The following is a 24,688-nucleotide window of genomic DNA, read 5'->3' on the forward strand; positions in this document are numbered from 1 at the left end:
CCCCTGCCAGATGCCCTGCTACTACCCCAGGAGCTGCACACCCTGCATCCCTGCCAGGGGACATGTGCTGGGTCTCTGGGCTTTGGGTCCAGCAGCTGCCGTTCCCTGGGCTATGGATGTAGAAGGTGTTATTCAGTAGGCTGTGGATCCACTGGCTTCAGATCTCTGGGTTATGGGTCCAGATTCTACTACCCCGCATACTTGGCTTCTACAACATTTCGGCCTTGTTATAGATCAATCTATGGTAGTGGCTTCTAGGAATTCAACGGTTAAATGTCTCTATTCTCATAATAGCAAAATTGAATTATGTCCTCTGGATGAACAATTTTTAATTCTCATTTCTCCACTAATAGCTTTTTTCATCCACAACTTCTGTATGTGTAATCCCTTAGTATGCCTCAAATTTTAGGCTATTTTAATATTTATGTGCTATTTAGTATTCATTCAAACCTACTTGAAAAATGAAATTTTAACTCAATAAATCTGTACAATATGAAGCCTTGATGCATTGTTTATGTTATTATTAGGTTGCCTTTATGTTTGCATTTATAGAAGGTGACACAAAATTAAATATCAATACCTTTGTCCAATTTGATCTTGAGAGAAAATCATTTGTTTTTGGCATGTTCATTGTTTTGTACTAGTGATTCGTTGGAATAGTGTAGTACGAGTTGCAAAAATGTTCACAAAAGTGAGAGGGCCTAAGGTGGAAGGATATGACTATTTTTTTCATTCAGGGTATGATAGTGTGTACTTTATAACATGCATATTTTCTGAGAGAAAAATTATTTAAGTCTAATAGGTGAATATGAATTTCCAATCAAAAGAGAAATCTACTTTGAAAGACTCTCAAGAGATACACTAAAATGCTGGTATCTCTGACACCCAAAATTTAGGCACCATTCCTGACAATCTTCTCAAAACATTTGAAAAGAGAATGATAATTACCTCATGAAGCAATAACTGGGTTATGGAATTGGGACGACTTCCTGAAGATTTTCCCACTCAGCTTCAGCCTACCTAGGAATGATGCTGAACAGTTTGTACTCATTTGTACTGCACTGAAGGTCAAAGTCAAAGATTCAAGCGTAGTTTGCTTAAAAAAAGAACCAGGAAAAGGAAGCTGATCCAAACAATAGTCCATTAGTACATCTACTTAGTCCAGAGGGGTGTCATGGTCTCATGAGACACCAAATAATCGATCAGGAATAGAAGCACATAGGCATCAATTTTGGAACAGCTGAAGCCATGGACCAAGGAAGGTGTCAGGGCTGAGCCACACAATAGAAACTGTGATCTGAAGAGCTCAGATTTCATGAGCTCCAGACTAGTAGTGAGGATGGAGGAGAAGTGAGGTTGATTTCATAGCTACCTCAAATATGTCATTCATGTCTGGAAAGCCATAGCAGAGGTGACAAAAGAGAGTGGCTGACTGTGGAGTTCACCCACCCAACATATCACTATATTGGTGGTGACATTTGTTTGTAAATTTGGTAGTAGTTGTTTCTTGAATTTAGGTACATTTGTGTCTGGTGTGTATGTATGTCTGTGTGTTTGTGTGTGTACCTAAGAATAGTAAAGTCTTCCTGATGAAGTTTCATTTAATGAAGGTTGTTGTATTCATATCTTCTGAAATGTTTTGGTTGAAAGATGATTTTATCAGATGTGAGGTTTTCTAAAACTTCCCAGGTCCGTATCTTTAAAATATTGGTTTCCATCTTTTTACCTTAAGGTAGTGTTCATTGGTAATGGAAACATGCATTTCATAGGGACAGAAAAGTGAGAAGTTTGGGTTTTTTTGTTTTTGTTTTTAGCCCAATTGGTTAGTTAGGAAGTTTTTACTTGAAAATGTGAGTTCATTGACTTATACCTCAAAGTTTTGCAACTTATCATTTTGTTGTTTTGAGTGGTCTGTTTATACTTATGATTTACTGATTTGGTAATTTTTATTAACTGCCCGTGTTCCTTTGAATGTGTTTCATCTTTCTCCTCAGTCCAAATAATTCCTTCAAATATGCTCTGTATCACAGGCTTGGGGATTATAAAATTTTTATTCTGTTTCTACTCTATAGAACTCACATGTTTCTGTTAATTTAATAGATATTAAATTTCTGGGTATAATATTATGATTTGGCAGTTCTATTGTTTTAGAGATATAATTTGAATTGCATCTTTCTAAGAACTCATAACCTTAAAGGTTTATATCCAATAATAATGCACCATTTCAATGAGCCTGTCTTTGTCTCTTTCAGATTTCAGTACAGTTTCATTTTTTTCTGTGTCTTTGGTGTCTTAGCTATATCTCATGGTATTTCTCTGCCCATCCTGTAAGTGTAATCATTTATAGGGCTCTTGTACCTACGTAGGCATCTCTTTATTTAAGTTTAAAGGAATTTATATTAGATTCTTTTTCTTCTATAAACATAGTTTGAAAATTTTTCCATTTTTTACAAAGCTGTTCCATGCTCCATTAATACTCCATTTAAATTTTTATCACTGTTTACTGGATGTTCCAGTACCTTCTGTTTTTCACTTGACCCTATCATTATATTTTCCACATAATCTATTCTTCTAATGAGACTTTCCACAGAGGTTTTTGCTAACTTATTTAATCTTTGTTTCCAACATCTTTTCAGCATAGGTTTTCTTTAGCAGTTCTGTTTCTTTATCAAAATCTGTTTTCATGTTTTGAATTAGAGTATTCATTTCACTCAGCTATCTGCTTTTGTTCTCCTCAAGTGGATCTATATCTTTGTTCAGTTGTTTGACAATCATGAAAACCAGTAATCTGAATTCTTTGTCTGGAATTTTTTCTAGTTTTTTTTTTTTCATTAGAATATTGACAATATTATGTTGCTTTTGCTTCTACACTGGGACTTTAGCATCTAGCACAATTTGTTGGATATACTTATTTTTAAAAACAACAAAAAGATATTTTCATGAAAAAATTTAAAAGTTTGTATTATCTCAACAAATAAAGGAAAATTTAAATAACTTTCAGGCATTTCATTTATTCGTAATGGAGTAAATTAGCTAGTTATCAGCAATCATGGAAAGCATACACACTCATGGAGAGTATACAATATACCATTAAATGATAATTATGACACTGAAGAAATGAATGTGAGAAAGAATCACTAGAGTCACATTGAAATGAAATCACAACATGCCAATATCTTTGGGACATAATAAAATCTTTACTAAGAATAAATTTATAGCACTAAATGCCTACATCAAAATTTTGAACAGTTTAAAATCAATGGCTTAAAAATGTACTCAACAGCTTTAGAAATAAAAAGAAAATATAAATTTAAATACAGTAGACTGAAAGACAATTAAAACAAAAAAATGTGTAGAAACAACAAAAAGACTGACAAAATTAAATGAACAATTAAATACTTCTTTGATAAGATAAACAAAAATGAAAAATTATTAGCTACTCTAAGTAAAAAAAATGCAAGAAGACATAAAAATATAATTATAAAAGAAAAACAAAATGATAAACATACTAAAATCTAAAAACCTAAAAATGTCAATAAAATAACTCTTACTTATATACTTAGAGAAAAATAAAGACAAACAACAATTACAAAATATCAAACAATGAAAGATACTGACTATGGTGAAATCCCATGCCATTAGCAAAAGAAAAATATCACTGGATATAGAAATATAGACAGCTTCATGACATTTGCAAAGTGTTTCAAATAAATATTTCAATCTAGCAATTTGATTTCACAATCCAATCCAAAGAACCTAATAAAGCTCTCCAAAGCTTACTGTAGTTGTCATCGTTTAGATGAAAGCCACAAGTACTGAGATGTGGCTCACTTAAATAAAATAAGTGAGAATCTTGTGATGAAATATATTTTCAATCATGATAGGCATACTAGACTAGGTAGGGTTATTTTCAATCAATTTGAAATAGTAAAGAAAAATGGAAAATATAAATACATACACACACACCACACACACACACACACATATATATACATAATTCATATCTCTTTATGTATGTGTGTGTGCATGTGTGTGTGTTTCAAATACCAAGGGCAATCAAGGTTTTCCCAAGTTACTGAATCATTGCCTTAAGCCCTGTTGTGTCATCATTATATTTCAGTCTTTTTATATTTAAATTATAATTACTCTTGTTTTGTAAAGAAAGCTCTTACCAGAGGCTTCCTTTTGTTGATGACCTCCACACTCCATGTCAATGTTTTTGCTTTTTCTCACATTCTATATTTTTTTCTAAATCCTGTTACACAGTGTCCTCAAAGGCTGTTACATGGCCTCAACCTTGGTCCACTCTCCCTCAATGTAACTAGCAAGAACCAAATAAATAACAACCTAATTAACTTGCAGAATTGGAGCGATGCCACAGAAGTTTGGCAAATTTCCTATTATTGTTTACTTGGTTCCATATTATTGAAAGGAACAACTAATATATATATAACATTCATTTTAAAAATGAAATAAATATTAATAACAATAGTTTCAATGAATGACACCGCTCAGAAATGGGTTTCTAGAAATTTCTTTCTAAAATGGCATCAAGTTCCTATCAATTTGTCATATGTTATATTGGTTAAAGGTGTTTTTGTGAAACAAATTTGCTTACCTCCCTTAAAGCTTTATCTGTAAATCTGATTTTTTTTTTTATTTTTCTTTTTAGTTACATTTTGTTAACTCTGTGTACCAGCTGTATCCCGCTCCCTCATTCCCTCCCCAACCCCACACTCCCTCCCTGGTCTCCTCCCTGCCCCTTTCCAAGTCCCCTGATAGGGGAGGACCTCCTCCCCTTTCATCTGACCCTGTTTTATCAGGTATCTTCAGGGCTGGCTGCAAAGTCCTCCTCTGTGGCCTAACAGACTGCTCCTCCCCTGGGGGGGGGGGGTCAAAGAGCCTGCCCTTGAGATCCTGTTAGAAATAGTCCGTGTTCCCCTTACTTTGGAAAACTACTTGGTTACTGAGCTACCACAGGCCACATCCGAGCAGAAGTTCTAGGTTATATCCATAGATGGTCCTTGGTTGAGTGTCAGTCTCAGAAAAGACCCTGTGCCCGGATATATTTGGTCCTTGTAGAGCTCCTATCCTTTCCATATCATACTAACTTCCCTTCTTTCATATGATTCCCTGCACTCTGCCGAGGGTTTGGTTATGAGTTTTAGTGTCTGCTTTGAAACACTGCTAGGTAGAGTCTTTCAGATGCCTTTTGTGGTAGACTCCTGTCATACATTCAATGCACATCCCATTTGTCTTTCTAAATGAGGATTAATCACCTTCGCCTGTGTCCACTTTCTTGATTATCTTCTTTAGGTGTGTAGATTTCATTATGTTTATCATGTCTTGTAGGTCTATATAAGCAAGTATATACCAAGTTTGTCTTTCTCCTTCTGGGATACTTCACTCAGAATGATCTTTTCTAGATCCCACCACTTGCCTGCAAATTTCATGATTTTCTCCTTTCTGATTGCTGAGTAGTATTCCATTGTGTAAAAATACCACAATTTCTGTATCCATTCCTCCGTTGATGGACATCTGGGTTGTTTCCAAGTTCTGGCTATTACAAATAAAGCTGCTACGAACATGGTTGAACAAATGTCCTTGTTATATACTTGAGCAAATTTTGGGTATATACCTAGGAGTGGTATAGCTGGGTCTTGAGGTAGCACTACTCCTAGTTGTCTGAGAAAGCGCCAGATTGACTTCCAGAGTGGTTGAACCAGTTTACATTCCCACCAGCAATGGAGGAGGGTTCCCTTTTCTCCACAACCTCTCCAGCATGTGTTGTCACTTGAGTTTTTCATCTTGGCCATTCTGATGGGTGTAAGGTGATATCTCAGGGTCGTTTTGATTTGCATTTCCCTAATGGCTAATGAGGTTGAGCGTTTCTTTAAGTGTTTCTCTGCCATTCGATGTTCCTCTGTCGAGAATTCTCTGTTTAGCTCTGTTCCCCATTTTTTAAGTGGATTACTTGGTTTGTTGCTTTTCTGCTTCTTTAGTTCTTTATATATACTTGATATTAGCCCTCTGTCAGATAAAGGGTTGGTGAAGATTCTTTCCCAATCTGTAGGCTGTCTCTTTGTTTTGATGACAGTGTCTTTTGCTTTACAGAAGCTTTTCAGTTTCATGAGGTCCCATTTATTGATTGTTGCTCTTAGAGCCTGTGCTGTTGGTGTTCTGTTCAGGAAGTTGTCTCCTGTGCCAATGAGTTCTAGGCTGTTTCCCACTTTTTTTTCCAACTGATTTAGAGTATCTGGTTTTATGTTGAGGTCCTTGATCCACTTGGACTTTAGTTTTGTGCAGGGTGATAAATATGGATCTATTTTCATTTTTCTGCATGCAGACATCCAGTTGGTCCAGCACCATTTGTTGAAGATGCTGTCTTTTTTCCATTGAATGGATTTGGCTTCTTTGTCAAATATTGAGTATTCATAGGTGTGTGGGTTTATTTCTGGGTCTTCTATGCGATTCCATTGATCCTCCTTTCTGTTTCTATGCTAATACCCTGCAGTTTTTATTACTGTTGCCCTGTAGTACAGCTTGAGATCGGGAATGGAGATACCTCCAGATGATCTGTTGTTGTACAGGATCGTTTTGGAGATTCTGGGTTTTTGTTTCTCCATATGAAGCTGCGAATCTTTTTTTCAACGGAGGAATGGATACAAAAATTGTGGTATTTTTACACAATGGAATACTACTCAGCAATCAAAAAGGAGGAAATCATGAAATTTGCAGGCAAGTGGTGGGATCTAGAAAAGATCATTCTGAGTGAAGTATCCCAGAAGGAGAAAGACAAACTTGGTATATACTCGCTTATATAGACCTACAAGACATGATAAACATAATGAAATCTACACACCTAAAGAAGATAATCAAGAAAGTGGACACAGGCGAAGGTGATTAATCCTCATTTAGAAAGACAAATGGGATGTGCATTGAACTTATGACAGGAGTCTACCACAAAAGGCATCTGAAAGACTCTACCTAGCAGTGTTTCAAAGCAGACACTAAGACTCATAACCAAACTCTCGGCAGAGTGCAGGGAATCATATGAAAGAAGGGAAGTTAGTATGATATGGAAAGGATAGGAGCTCTACAAGGACCAAATATATCTGGGCACAGGGTCTTTTCTGAGACTGAAACTCAACCAAGGACCATCTATGGATATAACCTAGAACTTCTGCTCGGATGTGGCCTGTGGTAGCTCAGTAACCAAGTAGTTTTCCAAAGTAAGGGGGACACGGACTATTTCTAACAGGATCTCAAGGGCAGGCTGTTTGACACCTCCCCCCAGGGGAGGAGCAGTCTGTTAGGCCACAGAGGAGGACTTTGCAGCCAGCCCTGAAGATACCTGATAAAACAGGGACAGATGAAAGGGGAGGAGGTCCTCCCCTATCAGGGGACTTGGAAAGGGGCAGGGAGGAGACCAGGGAGGGAGTGTGGGGTTGGGGAGGGAATGAGGGAGCGGGATACAGCTGGGACACGGAGTTAACAAAATGTAACTAAAAAGAAAAAATAAAATTAAAAAAAAAAAAAAAGAAAAAAAAAATAGATGAATTAATACAGCTAAACTATAAGTGTAAGAAATTACTAAAATAATAATTAACTAATTACTAAAATAATAGTTAAATATTAAATTTTCAATATTTCAAAAATAAATAATATTTAATCTGTGTCTAAAAAAAAAAAAAAAAAAAAAAAACAACAAGAGGGCTTCTGATTTTTTTGAGTTGATTTTGTATCCTGCCACTTTGCTGAAGGTGTTTATCAGCTGAAGAAGTTCTCTGGTTGAATCTTTGGGGTCGCTCATGTATACTATCATATCATCTGCAAATAGTGACACTTTGACCTCTTCCTTTCCGATTTGTATCCCCTTGATCTCCTTTAGTCGTCTTATTGCTCTGGCTAGGACTTCAAGTACAATGTTAAAGAGATATGGAGAGAGTGGGCAGCCTTGTCTTGTCCCTGATTTCAGTGGGATTGATTTAAGTTTCTCTCCATTGAGTTTGATGTTGGCTATAGGCTTGCTGTATATTGCCTTTACTATCTTTAGGTATGTGCCTTGTATCCCTGATCTCTCCAAGACTTTAAACATAAATGGGTGTTGGACATTGTCAAATGCTTTTTCAGCATCTAAGGAGATGATCATGTGGTTTTTCTCCTTCAGTTTGTTTATGTGGTGGATTACATTGATGGATTTCCATATGTTGAACCACCCTTGCATTCCTGGGATGAAGCCTACTTGGTCATGGTGGATGATATCTTTGATGTGTTCTTGGATTCGGTTTGCAAGTATTTTATTGAGTATTTTTGCATCAATGTTCATAAGAGAGATAGGTCTGAAGTTCTCTTTTTTTGTTGGATCTTTGTGTGGTTTAGGTATCAAAGTGACTGTGGCTTCATAGAATGAGTTTGGTAGTGTTCCTTCTGTTTCTATTTTATGGAATAGTTTGAGGAGAATTGGTGTTAGTACTTCTTTGAAGGTCTTGTAGAATTCTGCGCTGAAGCCATCTGGTCCAGGGCTTTTTTTTGGAGGGGAGACTGTTAATGACTGCTTCAATTTCCTTGGGAGATATAGGACTATTCAGTCTTTCTACCTGATCTTGACTTAATTTTGGTAGATGGAATCTGTCAAGAAAGTTATCCATTTCATTTAGATTTTCAAATTTTGTGGCATATAGGCTTTTGTAGTATGACCTAATAATTGTTTGGATTTCCTCAGTGTCTGTAGTTATGTCCCCATTTTCCTTTCTGATTTTGCTGATTTGTATGGTTTCTCTCTGTTTTTTAGTTAGTTTGGCTAAGGGTTTGTCTATCTTGTTGATTTTCTCAAAGAACCAGCTTTTTGTTTCATTGATTCTTTGGATAATTTTATTTGTTTCTAATTGATTGATTTCTGCCCTTAGTTTGATTATTTCCAGCCGTCTGCTCCTCTTGGGTGTATCTGTTTCTTTTTTGTCTAGGTTTTTCAGTTGGGCCATTAAGTTGTTTGTATGTGATGTTACGGATTTCTTCTTGCAGGCACTTAGTGCTATAAATTTTCCCCTGAGCAGTACTTTCAATGTGTCCCATAAATTTGGGTATGTTGTGCCTTCATTTTCATTGAATTCTAGAAAGTCTTTAATTTCTTTCTTTATTTCTTCCTTGACCCAGCTGTCATTGAGTAGTAAGTTGTTCAGTTTCCATGTGCGTGTCGGCTTTTTGTTGTTTCTGTTGTTGTTGATGTCCAGCTTTAGTCCATGTTGGTCAGATAGTATACAACGGATTATTTCAATCCTTTTGTATCTGTTGAGGCTTGCTTTCTGACCAACTATATGGTCTATTTTGGAGAAGGTTCCATGTGGTGCTGAAAAGGTGTACTCTTTTGAGTTTGGGTGAAAAGATCTGTAGACGTCTATTAGGTCCATTTGATTTAGGGATTCTGTGAGTGCTTTTATTCCCTATTTGGTGTCTGTCTGGTTGATCTGTCCCTTGATGAGAGTGGGGTGTTGAAGTCTCCCACTCTTAAGGTATTAGGATCAGTGTATGATTTAAGCTTTAATATTGTTTCCTTTACGAATGTAGGTGCTCTTGTATTTGGGGCATAGATATTCAAAATTGTGATGTCCTCTTGGTGGATTTTTCCTTTGATGAGAATATAGTGGCCCTCCTTATCTTTTTTGATTAACTTGGGTTGGAAGTCTATTGTATTAGATATTAGGATGGCTACTCCAGCTTGTTTTCTGGAACCATTTGCTTGAAAAACATTTTTCCAGCCCTTTACTCTGAGATAGTGTTTATCTTTGTTGCATAGGTGTGTTTCTTGGATGCAACAGAATGTTGGGTCCTGTTTCCGTAACCATTCTGTTAGCCTGTGTCTTTTTATTGGTGAGTTGAGTCCATTAATATTGATAGATAATATTGACCAATGCATGTTAGTTCCTTTTGTAATGGAGTCGATGATCTTACCTTGTTTCATTGCTTGTTTTCTTTTCATTTTTGTTGGGATATTATCTGTATGCCCTGTTTTCTTGGGTGAATTCATTTTCATTGGATTGGAGTTTTCCTTCTAGTATCTTCTGTAGGGTTGGTTTGCTGTATAGATATTGCGTAAACTTAGTTTTGTCATGGAATATTTTGTTTTCTCCATCTATGTTGATTGAAAGCTTTGCAGGGTATAGTAGTCTGGGTTGACATTTGTGATCTCTTAGAGTCTCCATGATTCTTGCCCAGGCCCTTCTGGCTTTCATAGTTTCTGATGAGAAGTCTGGTGTGATTCTGATAGGTCTACCTTCATATGTTACTTGGCCTTTTTCCCTTGCTGCTTTTAATATCTTTTCTTTGTTCTGTAGATTTAGTGTTTTGACTATGATGTGATGTGATGTGTTTCTTTTCTGGTCTAGTTATTTGGTGTTCTGTAGGCCTCTTGTATATTTATGGACATCTTTCTTTAATTTGGGAAATTTTTCTTCTATGATTTTCTTGAAAATATTTTCTGGACCTTGGAGCCTGGAGTCTTCTTTTTCATCAACTCCTATTATTCTCAAATTTTGTCTTCTCATGGCATCCTTGATTTCTTGGAAATTTTGTGTTTGGGATTTTTCTGATTTTACTTTTTCTTTGAGAGAAGTATTAATTTCTGCGAGTATTTCTTCAGCTCCAGAGATTCTCTCTTCCATCTCTTGTATTCTGTTGGTGATGCTTACCTTTGTGGTTCCTGATCTTTTCTCCAAGTTCTCCAGCTCCAGGGTTTTCTCAGTTTGTGTTTTCTTTATTGATTCTAACTTTGTTTTCATGCCTTGCACCACTTCCTTCATCTGTTTGAATGTGGATTCCTGTCTCTCTACGATGGTCTCTATTTTTTTTGTTGTTGTTGTGCATTTCCTCTCTATATGCCACTAATTTTATTTCTACTTGTGCCTCTATTTGTTTGGACATATTTGCCTGTGTTTCTTTAAGAATTTTGTCCATTTCTCTTTCTTTGCCTCCAAATGACTGGCCAAATATTTGATATATTTGTTCATTTCATCTTTACCTGTCTGAATTTGCATGGCTATTGCTCTGAGAGAATTGCTTCCTTCCTCTTTATGAGCCTCAAATAATTAGGTAAGCATAGCTTTAAGTCATTTTCCTGTGCTTCTGATGAATTGAAGTATCCATCAATTTTGGGGGTTGCTGCTGAAGACACGATGTCCTGATTTATGTTGGATGTGTTCTCTCACCTACCCCCGGCCATTGGCTTATCTGAAACCTACCTTGTTTGTTTCTGGATTCTGCAGTTCAGACTGGTACTGTCTCTCTCTGGCATCTGGAGAGTTCTTCAGGAAGCTGAGAGAGGTCCCGTGGCCTCAGCATGTGCATTTTTCCAGTATCTATACCTGTGGGAGGAAAGTACGCAGGCACAGAAGGACAAGTGCAGGCTTGCCTGCACGTTCATGTGTGCTAGCAGGTGCTGGTGATGGTCGCTGTGCAATTTCTGGCATTAACTGCCTTAACTCCTCAGTTGGACCCGCAGAGCAGGGGCTTCAATGTCCAAGTGACCCTGTTTCCCACAGTGGGTATGTGGATGAGAGCGGTCTGATGCCTGGCTTCTATTTTAGAAGGATCCTGGATCTGGGGCTCTGCAGACACTCAAGAGCACACTCACTCTTAAGCAGGTCACGTCAGCAGGGATCGGGGTATCTGGGCTCTCTGCTCTCTGTTTTGGCCCTGCTTGGTCCGCAGGAGGACTGATACACTCTGCCAGCTCAGTGCTGCTGTCACCTCCAGGCTAGAAAGTCCAGCTGCAGCTGGAGACTGGGATGTGATGACTTCTGGGAGGTCCTGGGTGCCCTCCACTGTGCTTTCCAAGCCTGGGAGGCCCAGTGCCTGGTGTGCCTAGTTTGTATGGTGGGTTTGCTGGGCTTCGGTGACTATATAGCAAATTATCTGTCTCTTAGGGTTTGGGCGGGCTGTTCAGTCAGTGGCTAGGCGACCCTGCAGAGCCAGTATGGCCGCTAGTAGAGTTGGGTCCCTAGGAAGATGGTGCTGAGGGTCTGGGACTTCAAGACTGGTACTGCTGGCAGTTGCCGCTAAGGGGCTAGGGGCTCCATCTTAGGCTCTGCAGACCACAGGCCGTGAGCTCTGAGCTGAGAATCTCGGTGAGCTGGCTGTGCCAAGGAGGAGGGAGGTCCGAGAAAGGGGAGTGCTGGGAGATCAAAGGATCGTTTCTCTCCTTCCCCAAACAAGTCCCTGGGTGACCCAAGACCAAAGTTCTCACCTCCTGCGATGTTCCCTGTCATTCAGAAGGCCTCTCGGTCATTTCCCTGGCTTCAGAAGTCCTTCCACTTACCCACTCAGGTATTCAGCTCTTCCATAGCTCAGAAACTGTGCATGCTAGTCGTCATCTTGGCTCCACCCCCCCGAATGGACACAATTTAAAACAAATAAAAATACATGCATCAAGTTGATATAAAACACATCCTTTCGTCTGCTGATATTAAGCAATCACAATTTTTTTCTTTTTTTATGACCTTCAAAGGAAGTATTTTGAATGTATTTTGGAAGACTCCATATTAATGTAAGAATGTATTTTATGGGTAGGCATATTCTTGAGCAACCTCAATTTAGGATATAGTTCAAGAATATGATGAACATTCACATATTGAGATGTTTTAAAAGGATAATGTGAAAGACAGGAAGTTTCTGGCAAGCTAAGCTTACATCATAAAAACATAGGAACATCTTTTGGCCTATCCAATTTTCTCCATTATTATTTTGGGGAAGGGGTTAGTACTCTTTCCTTTCTTATTTCTATTAGCTTATATTAAGCATGCAGCATAGAGGTTTCATGATGATATTATTGTATACCTGCATGTTATTTGACCACAAAATGACACTTTGAATGAGCTTTCCCCCACAAAGCGCCTGCTTCACTTAGTGTATGGTGAATTCCCCTTGAGAAGTACTTTCAGAAGTATCCCTCACTAATGGCTAAGCCATAGGAATATTCTAGAAACATTTCAACCAAAACCAGTATTTCTTTGTTCCCATAATTCCATCATGTGTTTCTTTTCCCAGCCTTAGGTCAAGGAGAGTTCTCTCATATTTGGCTGGGTGAGCCAAGTATTCCCAACTGCTTTCCCATTGCATCCCTCCATCTTCCCTATTCTAATCCCTCCCTCTTGGCCTGCTGTTAGAAAGTAAAATCTATCTATCTGTCTATCATCTATCTATCTATCTATCTATCTATCTATCTATCTATCTATCTATCTATCTATCTATAACTGTTATCTTTATTTATTTACTTGATTGCTTCTAGCTCAATCATATTTCTGATCTACCTCTTCTCCTGTTTCCACCCTCTGTCCCTCTTCTCTCCTTCCTCTACTCTCCCCCTCAGGAAAGGTGGGGGGGGGGACTAACCCACCAAAGCACTTCAAATTTCCTCAGGACTGAGCACATCCTCTTCCATGGTGGCCTGGCAAGGCAGCCCCACAGGGGGAAGTGATCAGAAAGCATGCAACAGAGTCCATATCAGAAATAGCCCCTGCTCCCCTTACTAGAATCCCACAAAAAATAGCAAGTATTGCATTTGGTATTTTTGTTTAGGCACCTAGATCAGTCCATGCATGGTCCTTGGTTGTTGCTTCAGTCTCCTCAAGCCCTTGTGGGCCCAGGTTAGTTGGCTCTGATGGTGTTGTAAAAGTCTTGTTCACTCTGGGTCCTTCTATCCTTCCTGCAACTCTTCCACAAAGCTCCCTACTCTTCACCCAATTTTTGGCTGTGACTCTCAGCATCTGTTTCTACCCTTTGCTGGATGGAGCCTGTCAGAAGACAGCTGTGTTAGGCTCCCATCTGCAAGCATAGCAGAGCCTTTGTGAGTGTCAGGGATTGGCTCTCACCCATGGAGTGAGTTTTAGGTTTGGTCAGGATATTCCCTCCGTCTCTGCTTTATATTTATTCCTGCACATCTTGCAGACGGGGTAATTTTGGGGTCTATTTTTTTTTTGTTTTGTTTTTGTATTTTTGTTCCACCTCTTTCAACTAAGAGCCCCATCTAGTTAAAGGACAGACTCTTCAGTCTCTATTATCCCCTGCTAGAAAGTGTCTCAGCTAGATTCACTCCTGTATCCTCCCTGTAGCCTACCCTGTTGTAGGTCTGTAGCTTGTCTCAGAAATGCCTCCTTCCACAGTTTCTCTTCTCTCTGCAAGTCTTCTGTCTTCCCAATCCTGTTCTCCCCATATCTACTCCACACCCTTGTTTCCCTCTGTACTCCCTCTTCTATCTACTTCTGTCTCTTTAACTACTTCTGCTGCCTATTATATTTCCCCTTCTGAGTGAAATTCAAGGACCTTCCTTTGACCCTGTTTGTTACTTAGCTTCTTTGGGTCTGTGAACTGTAGTATTATTCTGTATTATATGGCTAAAATTTTCTTATAAATGAGTACATAGCATGTGCATCTTCTGGGTCTGGCTTACTTGACTCAGGATGGTCTTTCCCAGTTCCATCCATCTGCCTGCAAATGTCATGATTTCCTTGTTTTGAATAACTGAGTAGTATTTCATCGTATAAATGAACCACATTTTCTTTATCCATTCTTTTTTTTATTTTTATTTTTTTCTTATCAGTTACATTTTATTAACTCTGTATCCCAGCCGTGTCCCGATCCCTCATTCCCTCCCAGTCCTTCCCTCCCTCCCTCATCTCCACCATGCCCCTTGCCAAGTCCACTAATAGGGGGGACCTCCTCACCATTCATCTGATCCTGTTTTATCAGGTATCTTCAGGACTGGCTGCAAAGCTCTCCTCTGTGGCCTAACAGGACGGCTCCTCCCTTGGGGGGTGGGGAGGCCAAAGAGCCAGTCATTGAGTTCCTGTTAGAAATAGTCCTTGTTCCCCTCACTATGGGAAACCAATTGGTTACTGAGCTACCACAGGCTACATCTGAGTAGAGCGGACATGGGGTAAGATTATCAATCCTCGTTTAGAAAGACAGATGGGATGTGCATTGAACATATGACAGGAGTCTACTGAGCGCATTTGAAAGACTCTAACTAGCAGTGTTTTCTTTATCCATTCTTTATTTGAGGGACATCTACGTTGTTTCCAATTTGTTGGCTATTACAAACAAAGCTGCTGTGAACAAAACTGAGCAAATGTCCCTGTTGTATGATGGAGCATCTATGCCCAGCATTGGTATGGCTGGGACTTGAGGTAAAGCAATTGTTGCTAAAACAGACTTGTTATATTATTTTTACTCCTAGAACTATGCTTTGGTGTATCAGAGCATTGAAGATTCGCTTATAGATATTGTTTAGATCAGTATGCACACAGCTCTTAAAATAAAACCCTGAGTTTTTGTAACTAAGCAAACAATTGGAATAATTTTTTGTCCTCAACACTATTTGGCATATTGAGGAAAAATGTGTGTCAGAATTCTCAGATATGTACCAAAGTCATTTTAATTTCAGTGCTGTATAAGATTAGATACTTTGAGCTTCCTTGAATTTGTTTTTCTTCTCCAGAATCTCGATTAAGACAGGGCTCAACAAAAATAAAAATACTCAAGTTCCACACAGAATCGACAGGTTTGTTGAGGACCCATGATCTGCATCCTGTATAGAGTCTGCTAACTAGGTTTACTAGGAAATAATGACAAAAGATAAGGTTTCAAAGAGAACCAGGTTGATACTTGCAATTTATTAATTAGAAAGAAGAGCAAATTCCTCATTTGTATAGAGAAAGGGATATTATTCTGAACATTTGGACAAACACATAAAAATTAGGCTAAGAGGAAAGGAGGGATTTTTTCCTGGACACAATGAATAAACAACAGTGTAAAACAGTCATGGCATCTATGACATAGCGACAGCTCACTGGCGAAGCTATAAGAAAATTGTAACACCCATAAATACACTGTTCAGAAAACTATTCACAGACAACTGCACGATTGTAAACCAGGAAGCACACAAATGAATGAAGAATGACAATGTGGGGTACCACACCTTCTACTGAGGGTATATAAGCCCAGCTCTCCTCGGGGTGACATTCAAACTCAGACTCTCCCTGTTACATCCAGCTGAGCTCACATCTCCACTCAACATGGCCTACAGCTGCTGCTCTGGAAACTACTCCTCCCGCTCCTTTAGGCACTGCCTGCCCTCCTCAGGATCCTCCTGTGGCTCTTCCTACCCCAGCAACCTGGTCTACACCACCAGCAGCTGCTCTCCCAGCACCTGCCAGCTGGGCTCCTCTCTCAACAGTGGCTGTCAGGAGACCTGCTTTGAGCCCACCAGCTGCCAGAGGTCCTGTGTGATGTCCAGCCCCTGCCAGATGCCCTGCTACTACCCCAGGAGCTGCACACCCTGCAGTCCCTGCCAGGGCACATATGCTGGGTCTCTGGGCTTTGGGTCCAGCAGCTGCTGTTCCCTGGGCTATGGATCTAGAAGCTGCTACTCCGGAGGCTGTGGGTCTAGTGGCCTCAGATCTCTGAATTGTGGAGTGTCTGGCTTCCCTTCCCTCAGATTTGGGTCCAGATATTGCTACCCAAGCGTTTTCTCTTCCCGTTCCTGCCAACCTTGTTACAGACCAATCTGTGGATCAGGCCTCTGTGGATTCAGCTGTTAAGTCTTTATGCTCTCATATGTCAGGCTCTGCTCTAAAGCTGTATTTTTCCTGTTTCACCCTTACCCTTATTCTATCATCCTTACAATAACATTTACCTTAGTCTCCAAATTCCCACAGATTCTGATATTAGCAGGTATCCCAACATTATGCTCTACTCTCTGTAATGTTGATATATACAAATGCTATTTGCTTTCTATCCTGGGACATTTGAAAAAAATGAAAATTTTCATCTAATAAACTTGTGCAACCTGATATTTCCTGTATTGTTCACATTATTATTATTTCACAAAAGCAAAAATTAATCAAACATATGTATTTTGGTGTTTTTATATTTACCTGCTGGAATCCAATATTCTAGAGACTGTGGAGGCATTTGAAAAAAAACTATTGTTTTTTTTTGTTTGTTTGTTTTGTTTTGCTTTTTGCTTATGTGTCTGTACAGGAAGAGCCATGTTTCCCCACCTTCTATGTTTGAATGTTGCAGTTCATTATTTCCTGGATACTCCTGTTAAAGGGAGAAGTGACAGTAGGTCTTTCTGCATAAAATCTGAGATACACAGCTAAGTACCCAAGATACACTGAGTATATTTCAGGTGAGATGGTGTTTATAGAAGCTGTGGAATCCCCCATAACACTCTGTGCTATGGCCTGTGTGTGATCACCTGTGACCATGCTATATAGATCAGGGTGACACTAGATAAAGAACTCTCTTTTAACCATTAGAAGATGAGAAACAAAGATTTTTTAACCCTTCCAGACAGGAGAAAAATAAAATAGATAACAGATTTGAAGTTTGTCAGTGTTTTAGATCAAATCCTGGAATAATTTGAACCCAAGGAACATTTGTTCCTTGTTCTTTTTGACTTGTAAGTATATATCCCTATTCACATATCATCCATATACACATATATCACTGCAAGACATGTACGTCTTATATTAGCTAAAGTCTCTGGTGCTTCTGGAAATCATTTCACACAAATTGATTTGATTTATGACATCTATCTCATTAGCCTCATTACTTTTTACTGTTTTGATTTCTATTCTTGACTTTTGATTTTGAGTGAGATGTTGAGAAATATTATGAAGTTGGGTAGGGACAGATATGGGGAAACTCTGGGAGGACTTGGGAAAAAAGAAAGAACATTATTAAAATGTATTGCAGAATTTTTTTTAAATCAGATTTACAGATAAAGCTTTAAGTGTGGTAAGCAAATTTGTTTCACAAAAACAAGTTAACCATTATAACGTATGACAAATTGATAGGAAATTATTTCATGCCATTTTAGAAAGAAATTTCTAGAAACCTTTTTCTGAACAGTGTAATTCATTTCAACTATTGTTATTTGTATCCTATCTAATTCATATTTAAAATGAATGTTATCTATATTAGTTGGTCTTTTCAATAATATGGAACCAAGTAAACAATAATAGGAAATTTGCCAAACTTCTGTGGCATCTGTCCAATACTGGTTAATTAGTTTGTTATTTATTTGGTTCTTGCTAGTTACATTGAAGGACAGTAGACCAATGTTGAGGCTATGTAACAGCCTTTGAGGACACTGTGTAACATTATTCAGAAAAAAAATATAGAATGTGAGAAAAAGCAAAAATTGACATGGAATATGGAAGTCATCAACAAAAGCTTGTAAAAGCTTTGCTTTATAAAACAAATTTAATTATAATTTAAATTAAAAAATGAAATATAATGATGACACACCAGGGCTTAACGCAATGATTCAATAACTTGGGAAAACCTTGATTATCACTGGTATTTGGAACACACACATACTCTCTCTCACACACAGAGATACATAATTGAATATATTATATTTTGTTCTATTTTCCTTTTTCTTGAATATTGCAAATTGATTGCAAATAACCCCACCTAGTCTAGTATGCCTATCATGATTGCAAATATATTTCATCACAAGATTCTCACTTATTTTATTTATCATGACATCTCAGTACTTGTGGCTTTCATCCTCACAGTGACAACTACAGCAAGGTTTGGAGAGCTTTATTAGGGTTCTTTGGATTGGATTGTGAAATAAAATTGCTAGAATAAAATACTTATTTGAAACACTTTGCAAACTTGTCATAAAGCTGTGTTTTTTAATTTTAATTTTTATATTAATTACAATTTATTCACTTTGCATCAGTGCTATAGCCATCTCCCTCATTTCCTCCCAATCGCATCTTCCATCCTTAATCTCCTCCCATACCCCTCTCCAAGTCCACTGATAGGGGAGGCCCTCATTACATTCCATCTGACCCTAGCTTATCAGGTCTTTTAAGAATTGGCTGCAATGTCCTCCTCTGTAACAGAGCAAAGCTGCTCCTCCCTTGGGGGTGGGGGAGGTCAAAGAACCATCCATTGAGTTCAAGTCAGAAACAGTCCCTTTTCTCCTCACTAAGAAACCCACTGGATTCTGATACTGAGCTGCCATTGGCTACATCCCATCAGGGGTTCTAGGATACATCTATGCATGGTCCTTGGTTGGAGTGTCAGTCTCAGGAAAGACCCCTGTGCCCAGGTGTATTTGATCCTTGTGGACCACCCTCCGGGTCTTACTATCTCTCCCTTCTCTCATAAGCTTCCCTGAATTCTGCCCAAATTTTGGTTATGAGTCTCAACATCTGCTTTGATACACTGCTGGGTATTGTCTTTCAGAGGCCCTCTGTGGTAGCTCCTGTCCTGTTTCCTGTTTTCTCCTTCTTCCAATGTCCATCCCATTTGTCTTTCTGAATGAGGATTGATCGTCTTACCCTGGGTCCTTCGTCTTGCTTTCCTTCGTCAGGTGCACAGATTTTAGCAGGTTTATCCTATATTATAGTTCTAGTATCCACTTCTTAGTGAGTATATGCCATGTGGGATATACTCACTCAGGATAATCTTTTCTAGATCCCCCCATTTGCTTGCAAATTTCTGATTTCCTTGTTTTTAATTGCTGAGTAGTATTCCATTATGAATATGTACCACAATTTCTGTATCCATTCCTCAGTTGAGAGACACCTGGGTCGTTTCCATGTTCTGGTTCTTACGAAGACAGCTACTATGAACATAGTTGAGCAAATGTCCTTGTTGTATACTTGAGCATCTTTTGGCTATATGCCTAGGAGTGGTATAGCTAGATCTTGAGGAAGGGTCATTCCTAAGTGTCTGAGAAAGTGCCAGATTGATTTCCAAAGTGGTTGTACAAGTTTACATTCCCACTAGCGATGGAAGTGGGTACCCCTTTGTCCACATCATCTCCAGCATACATTGTTGCTTGAGTTTTTGATCTTAGCAATTCTGATGGGTGTAAGATGAAATCTGTGCCTTTATCTTCAGTTATTATTATTATTTTTTTTTTTGCTAATGGCATGGGATTCCATAGTCCATAGTCAGTGTGTTTCATTATTTTTGGTATTTTATGATTGCTCTTTGTCTTTGTAAGTATGTAAGTAAAACATATTTTATTCTTCTTAGGTGTCTAGATTTTAGTATGCTTATCCTGTTGTTTTTCTTTTTTACTGTATTTTTCATGTCTTCTATTTTTTTTTTTTTTTGCTTAGAGTAGCTAATAATTTTTCATTTTTCTACAGCTTATCAAAGCACTATTTAATTGTGGTTCTTTTTTGTTGTTTCTAAGCAATTTTTTTCTGCTTTCAAATGTCTTTCAGTCTATTCTATTTAAATTTATTCTTTTTATTTCTTAAGCTGTAGAGTGCATTTTTAAGTCATTGATTTTCAATTGTTCAAAATTTTGATGTAGATATATATACTTTTTACAAATCCACTTTTTTAATTTTTTTAATTATTAGTTACATTTTATTAACTGTATCCCAGCTGTATCTGCTCCCTCATTCCCTCCCAAACCCTCCCTCCCTCATCTCCTCCCTGCCCCTTTCCAAGTCCACTGATTGTGGAGGACCTCCTCCCGTTTCATCTGATCCTCTTTTATCAGGTATCTTCAGAACTGGCTACAAAGTCCTTCTCTGTGGCCTAGCAGAACTGCTCCTCCCTTGGGGGGGGGGAGGTCAAAGAGCCTGCCATTGAGTTCCTGTCAGAAATAGTCCCTGTTCCCCTTACTATGGGAAACCAGTTGTCTACTGAGCTACCACGGGCTTCATCCACGCAGAGGTTCTAGGTTATATCCATACATGGTCCTTGGTTGAGTGTGAGTCTCAGAAAAGACACCTGTGCCCAGATATATTTGGTCCTTGTGGAGCTCCTATCCTTTCCACATCATACAAACTCCCCCTTCAAATCCACTTTTATGTATTTACTTTTCATTAGTTTAAATCCAGGAAGGGAACAGCATCACATGGATTCTGTGTCCAGTGGCCTTCGAAGGAAGGCTGCCTCGGAATTTGGCACGAACCATGCCACTGTTCCCATAGGCCCCAGTTACTTTTCCCCCAGATCACTCTGGTTTTGTTTGCGTGGCCTCCTGGAGTCACTTTGCTTTATCCACAAAGCACATCTCTTGCCTAGAATTCCGTTTCATCTTGAGCATAAACACTTTCAATTTTTTTTAATTTTTTTAATTAATTCTTTATTAATTACACTTTATTCACTCTGTATCCCCCCTGTGGTTCCCTCCCTCCTCCAGTCCCAATCCCTCCCTTCCTCCACCCTCTGCATGCATGCCCCTCCCCAAGTCCACTGATAGGGGAGGTCTTCTTTTCCTTCCTTCCGATCCTAGTCAATTAGGTCTCATCAGGAGTGGCTGCATTGTCTTCTTCTGTGGCCTGGTAATGTTGCTTCCCCTTCAGGGGGAGGTAATTGTCTCTGACATGAACTAATTGGCCTGCTCTTTAACACTTTCAATTTTAAGAAGAGAGGTATGCTCTCTTTGGTTCTGGAGACCTCGCTTGTAGCCAGCAAAGATGGCCTTGCACCACAGCCTTCCGGACACATCTGCTGCTTAGAAGTCCTGTTTCCAGGAGGCCTCCACAGGCGCCAAAATGGCGGGAAGAGCAGTAAGACTGTTTTATGACCCAAAATACTGGCATGTTGTGATTTCATTTCAACGTGACTCCAGTAATTTTTTTTTCTCATGTTCATTTCTTTAGTGTCACAATTATCATTTAGTAGTATATTGTATATGCTCCATAAGTTTGTATGCTTTTTCTGGTTTCCATGATCACTGATAACTAGCTAATTTACTCTATTATGATTAAAGGAAATGAGTAAACATTATCTCAGTTTTCCTTTATTTGTTGAGCTAGTGCGTACCTAGTAGAGTTTTCCATGAAGAATAATTTTTGTTGTTTTTGAAAGTAAGCATATCCAACAAAATGTGCTAGATGCTAAAGTCCCAGTGTAGAAGCAAAGGCAACACATTATTGTCAATATTCTAATGAAAAAGACCTAGAAAAAATTCCAGACAAATAATTCAGATTAGTGATTTTTACGTTTCTCAAACAACTGAACAAAGATATAGATATACAAAAGAAGAACAAAAGCAGATACCTGAGTGAAATGAGTACTCTAATTCAAATCAGGAAAACAGATTTGGTTAAAGAAACAGAACTGCTAAAGAAAACCTATGCTGAAAAGATGTTGGAAACAAAAATTAAATAAGTTACCCAAAAACCTCTGTGGAAAGTCTCCTTAAAAGAATAGATTATGAGAAAAATATAATGATAGTGCCCAGTGAAAAACAGTAGGAACTGGACACCCAGAAAACTGCAATGATAATATTTTAAATGGAATATTAGTGGAGCATGGAAGAGGTCTGGAAAAAGATGGTGGGACATACTTTCAAATTATATTCATAGAAGAAGGAGAATCTAACAGAAATCTCTTTAAACATAAATAAAGAGATGCCTATATATCTACAAGAGCCCTATAAATGATTACACTTACAGGATGGGCAGAGAAATACCATGAGATATAGGGAAGACACCAAAACCACAGAGAAAAAATGAAACTGTACTGAAATCTAAAAGAGACAAAGACAGGCTCATTGAAATGGTGCATTATTATTGGATATAAACCTTTAAGGTTATGAGTTCTTAGAAAGATGCAATTCAAATTATATCTCTAAAACAATAGAACTGCCAACTCATATTATACCCAGAAACACCATCTATTTAATTAACAGAAACATGTGAGTTGTCTACAGTAGAAACAGAATAAATAATTTATAATCCCCAAGCCTGTGATACAGAGCATATTTGAAGGAATTATTTGGACTGAGGAGAAGGATTAAACACACTCAAAGGGACACGGGCAGTTAGTAAAAAATACCAAATCAGTAAATCATAAGAATAGAGTCCTCTATAAACAACAAAATGATAATTTATAAACTTCTGAGATATAAGTAAATGATTTCACATTTTCAAGTAAAAACCTTGCTAACTAAGCAATTGGGCTATAAACCCAAAACCTGTCACTTTTCTGTCCATAGGGAATGCATGCTGCCATTAGCATTAAACACTGTCTTTGGGTAAAAGGATGAAAACCAATATTTTAAATATATGGGCCTAGAAACTATGTAGTTTTAGATTAACTAATATCTGATAAAATCATCTTTCAACCAAAATATTTTAGAAGATTTGAACACCACAATATTCATTAAACAAATAGGAGGACATTACTATTATAAGGTACATGCACACACACACACACACACACACACTGCACAGAGATGAACCTAAATTCAAGAAATGAATCCTACCAAATTTACAAACAAATGTCACCACCAAAATAATGATGTGTTGGGTGGGTGAGCTCCACAGGCAGCCACTCTCTTTTGTCACCTCCACTATGGCTTTCCAGACATGAATGACATTTGAGCAGCTATCACTCATCATCACTTCTCCTCCTTCCTCACTACTGAACTGGAACTCAGGAAGTCTGAGTTGCTTCACATTACCCCTCAGACCACAGTTTCTACTGTGTGGCTCAGCCCTGACACTTTTTTTTTTCATCATCCAAACCTGTACTTTAATGGGTGGAGAAACACTGGGGGTTTCCCTACCAGATCTTGATGATTTTTTTTATTTTTTTATTAATTATACTTTATTTACTTTGCATCCCCCTCTCTACTTCCCTCCCTCTTCCCCTCCCAAACCCTCCCTTTCTTCTTCAAGTATTCTCCTTCCCAAGTCCACTGATAGGGGAGGGCTTCTTTTCCTTCCTTTTGATCCTAGTCTGTTAGGTCTCATCAGGAGTGGCTGCACTGTCTTCCTTTGTGCCCTGGTAAGGCTGCTCCCCCACTCAGGGGGAGATGATCAAAAACCAGGCCAATCAGTTCATATCAGAGATAGTCCCTGTTCCCATTACTATGGAACCTACTTGGAGACTGAACTGTCATGGGCTACTTCTGTGCAGGGGTTATAGATTATCTCCATGAATGGTCCTTGGCCCTTCCCTCAGTCTCAGGGAAGAAACCTGTACTCAGATATTTTGGTTTTGTTACTCTCCTTGTGGAACTCCTGTCTTGTGGAGCTCCTGTCCTCTCCAGATCTTGCTATTTCCCACTTCTTTAATAAGATGCCCTGCATTCTGCCAAAGTTTGGCCATAAGTCTCAGCATCTGCTTGACATCTTCTTTGGGGCCATGACTTCAGCTGTTCCAAAATTGATGCCTATGTGCTCCTGCTCCTGATCGATTCTGAGGTGTCCCATGAGACAATAACACCTCTCTGGACTAAGTAGATGTACTAATGGACTACTCTTTGGACCAGCTTCCTTTTCCTGGTTCTTTTTAAAGCAAACTATGCTGGAATCTTAGATTTTGACCATCAGTGCAGTGCAAATGAATACAAACTGTTCAGCATCATTCCTAGGTAGGCTGAAGCTGAGTGGGAAAATCATCAGGAAGTCGTCCCAATTCCAAAACCCAGTTATTGCTTCATGAGGTAATTATCATTCTCCTTTCAAATGTTTTGAGAAGATTGTCAGGAATGGTGCCTAAATTTTGGGTGTCAGAGATACCAGCATTTTAGTGTATCTCTTGAGAGTCTTTCAAAGTAGATTTCTCTTTTGATTGGAAATTCATATTCACATATTAGACTTAAATAATCTTTATCTCAAAAAATATGCACAATGCTATAAAGTATATCTATCACACCCTGGATGGAAAAATAAGCTATATCCTTCCA

General features: G+C 38.5%; 1 protein-coding gene and 1 pseudogene across 1 annotated transcript; one reads left to right on the forward strand and one right to left on the reverse strand.

Moving 5' to 3' along the window:
• The first annotated feature begins 16,067 nt into the window (after window positions 1-16,067).
• Window positions 16,068-16,592, forward strand: LOC129682501 (keratin-associated protein 13-1-like). The gene has a single exon (XM_055614884.1). It carries the CDS (start codon window positions 16,068-16,070, stop codon window positions 16,590-16,592), a length of 525 nt encoding a protein of 174 aa, XP_055470859.1.
• A 4,280-nt stretch (window positions 16,593-20,872) lies between these two features.
• On the reverse strand, window positions 20,873-23,393 carry LOC129682466 (60S ribosomal protein L35a-like; annotated as a pseudogene).
• Window positions 23,394-24,688: the final 1,295 nt, after the last annotated feature.

This window comes from Psammomys obesus, unplaced genomic scaffold, assembly GCF_907164565.1.
Source record: "Psammomys obesus unplaced genomic scaffold, mPsaObe1.curated_primary_1811, whole genome shotgun sequence".
In the NCBI taxonomy this organism is placed as follows: domain Eukaryota; kingdom Metazoa; phylum Chordata; class Mammalia; order Rodentia; family Muridae; genus Psammomys; species Psammomys obesus.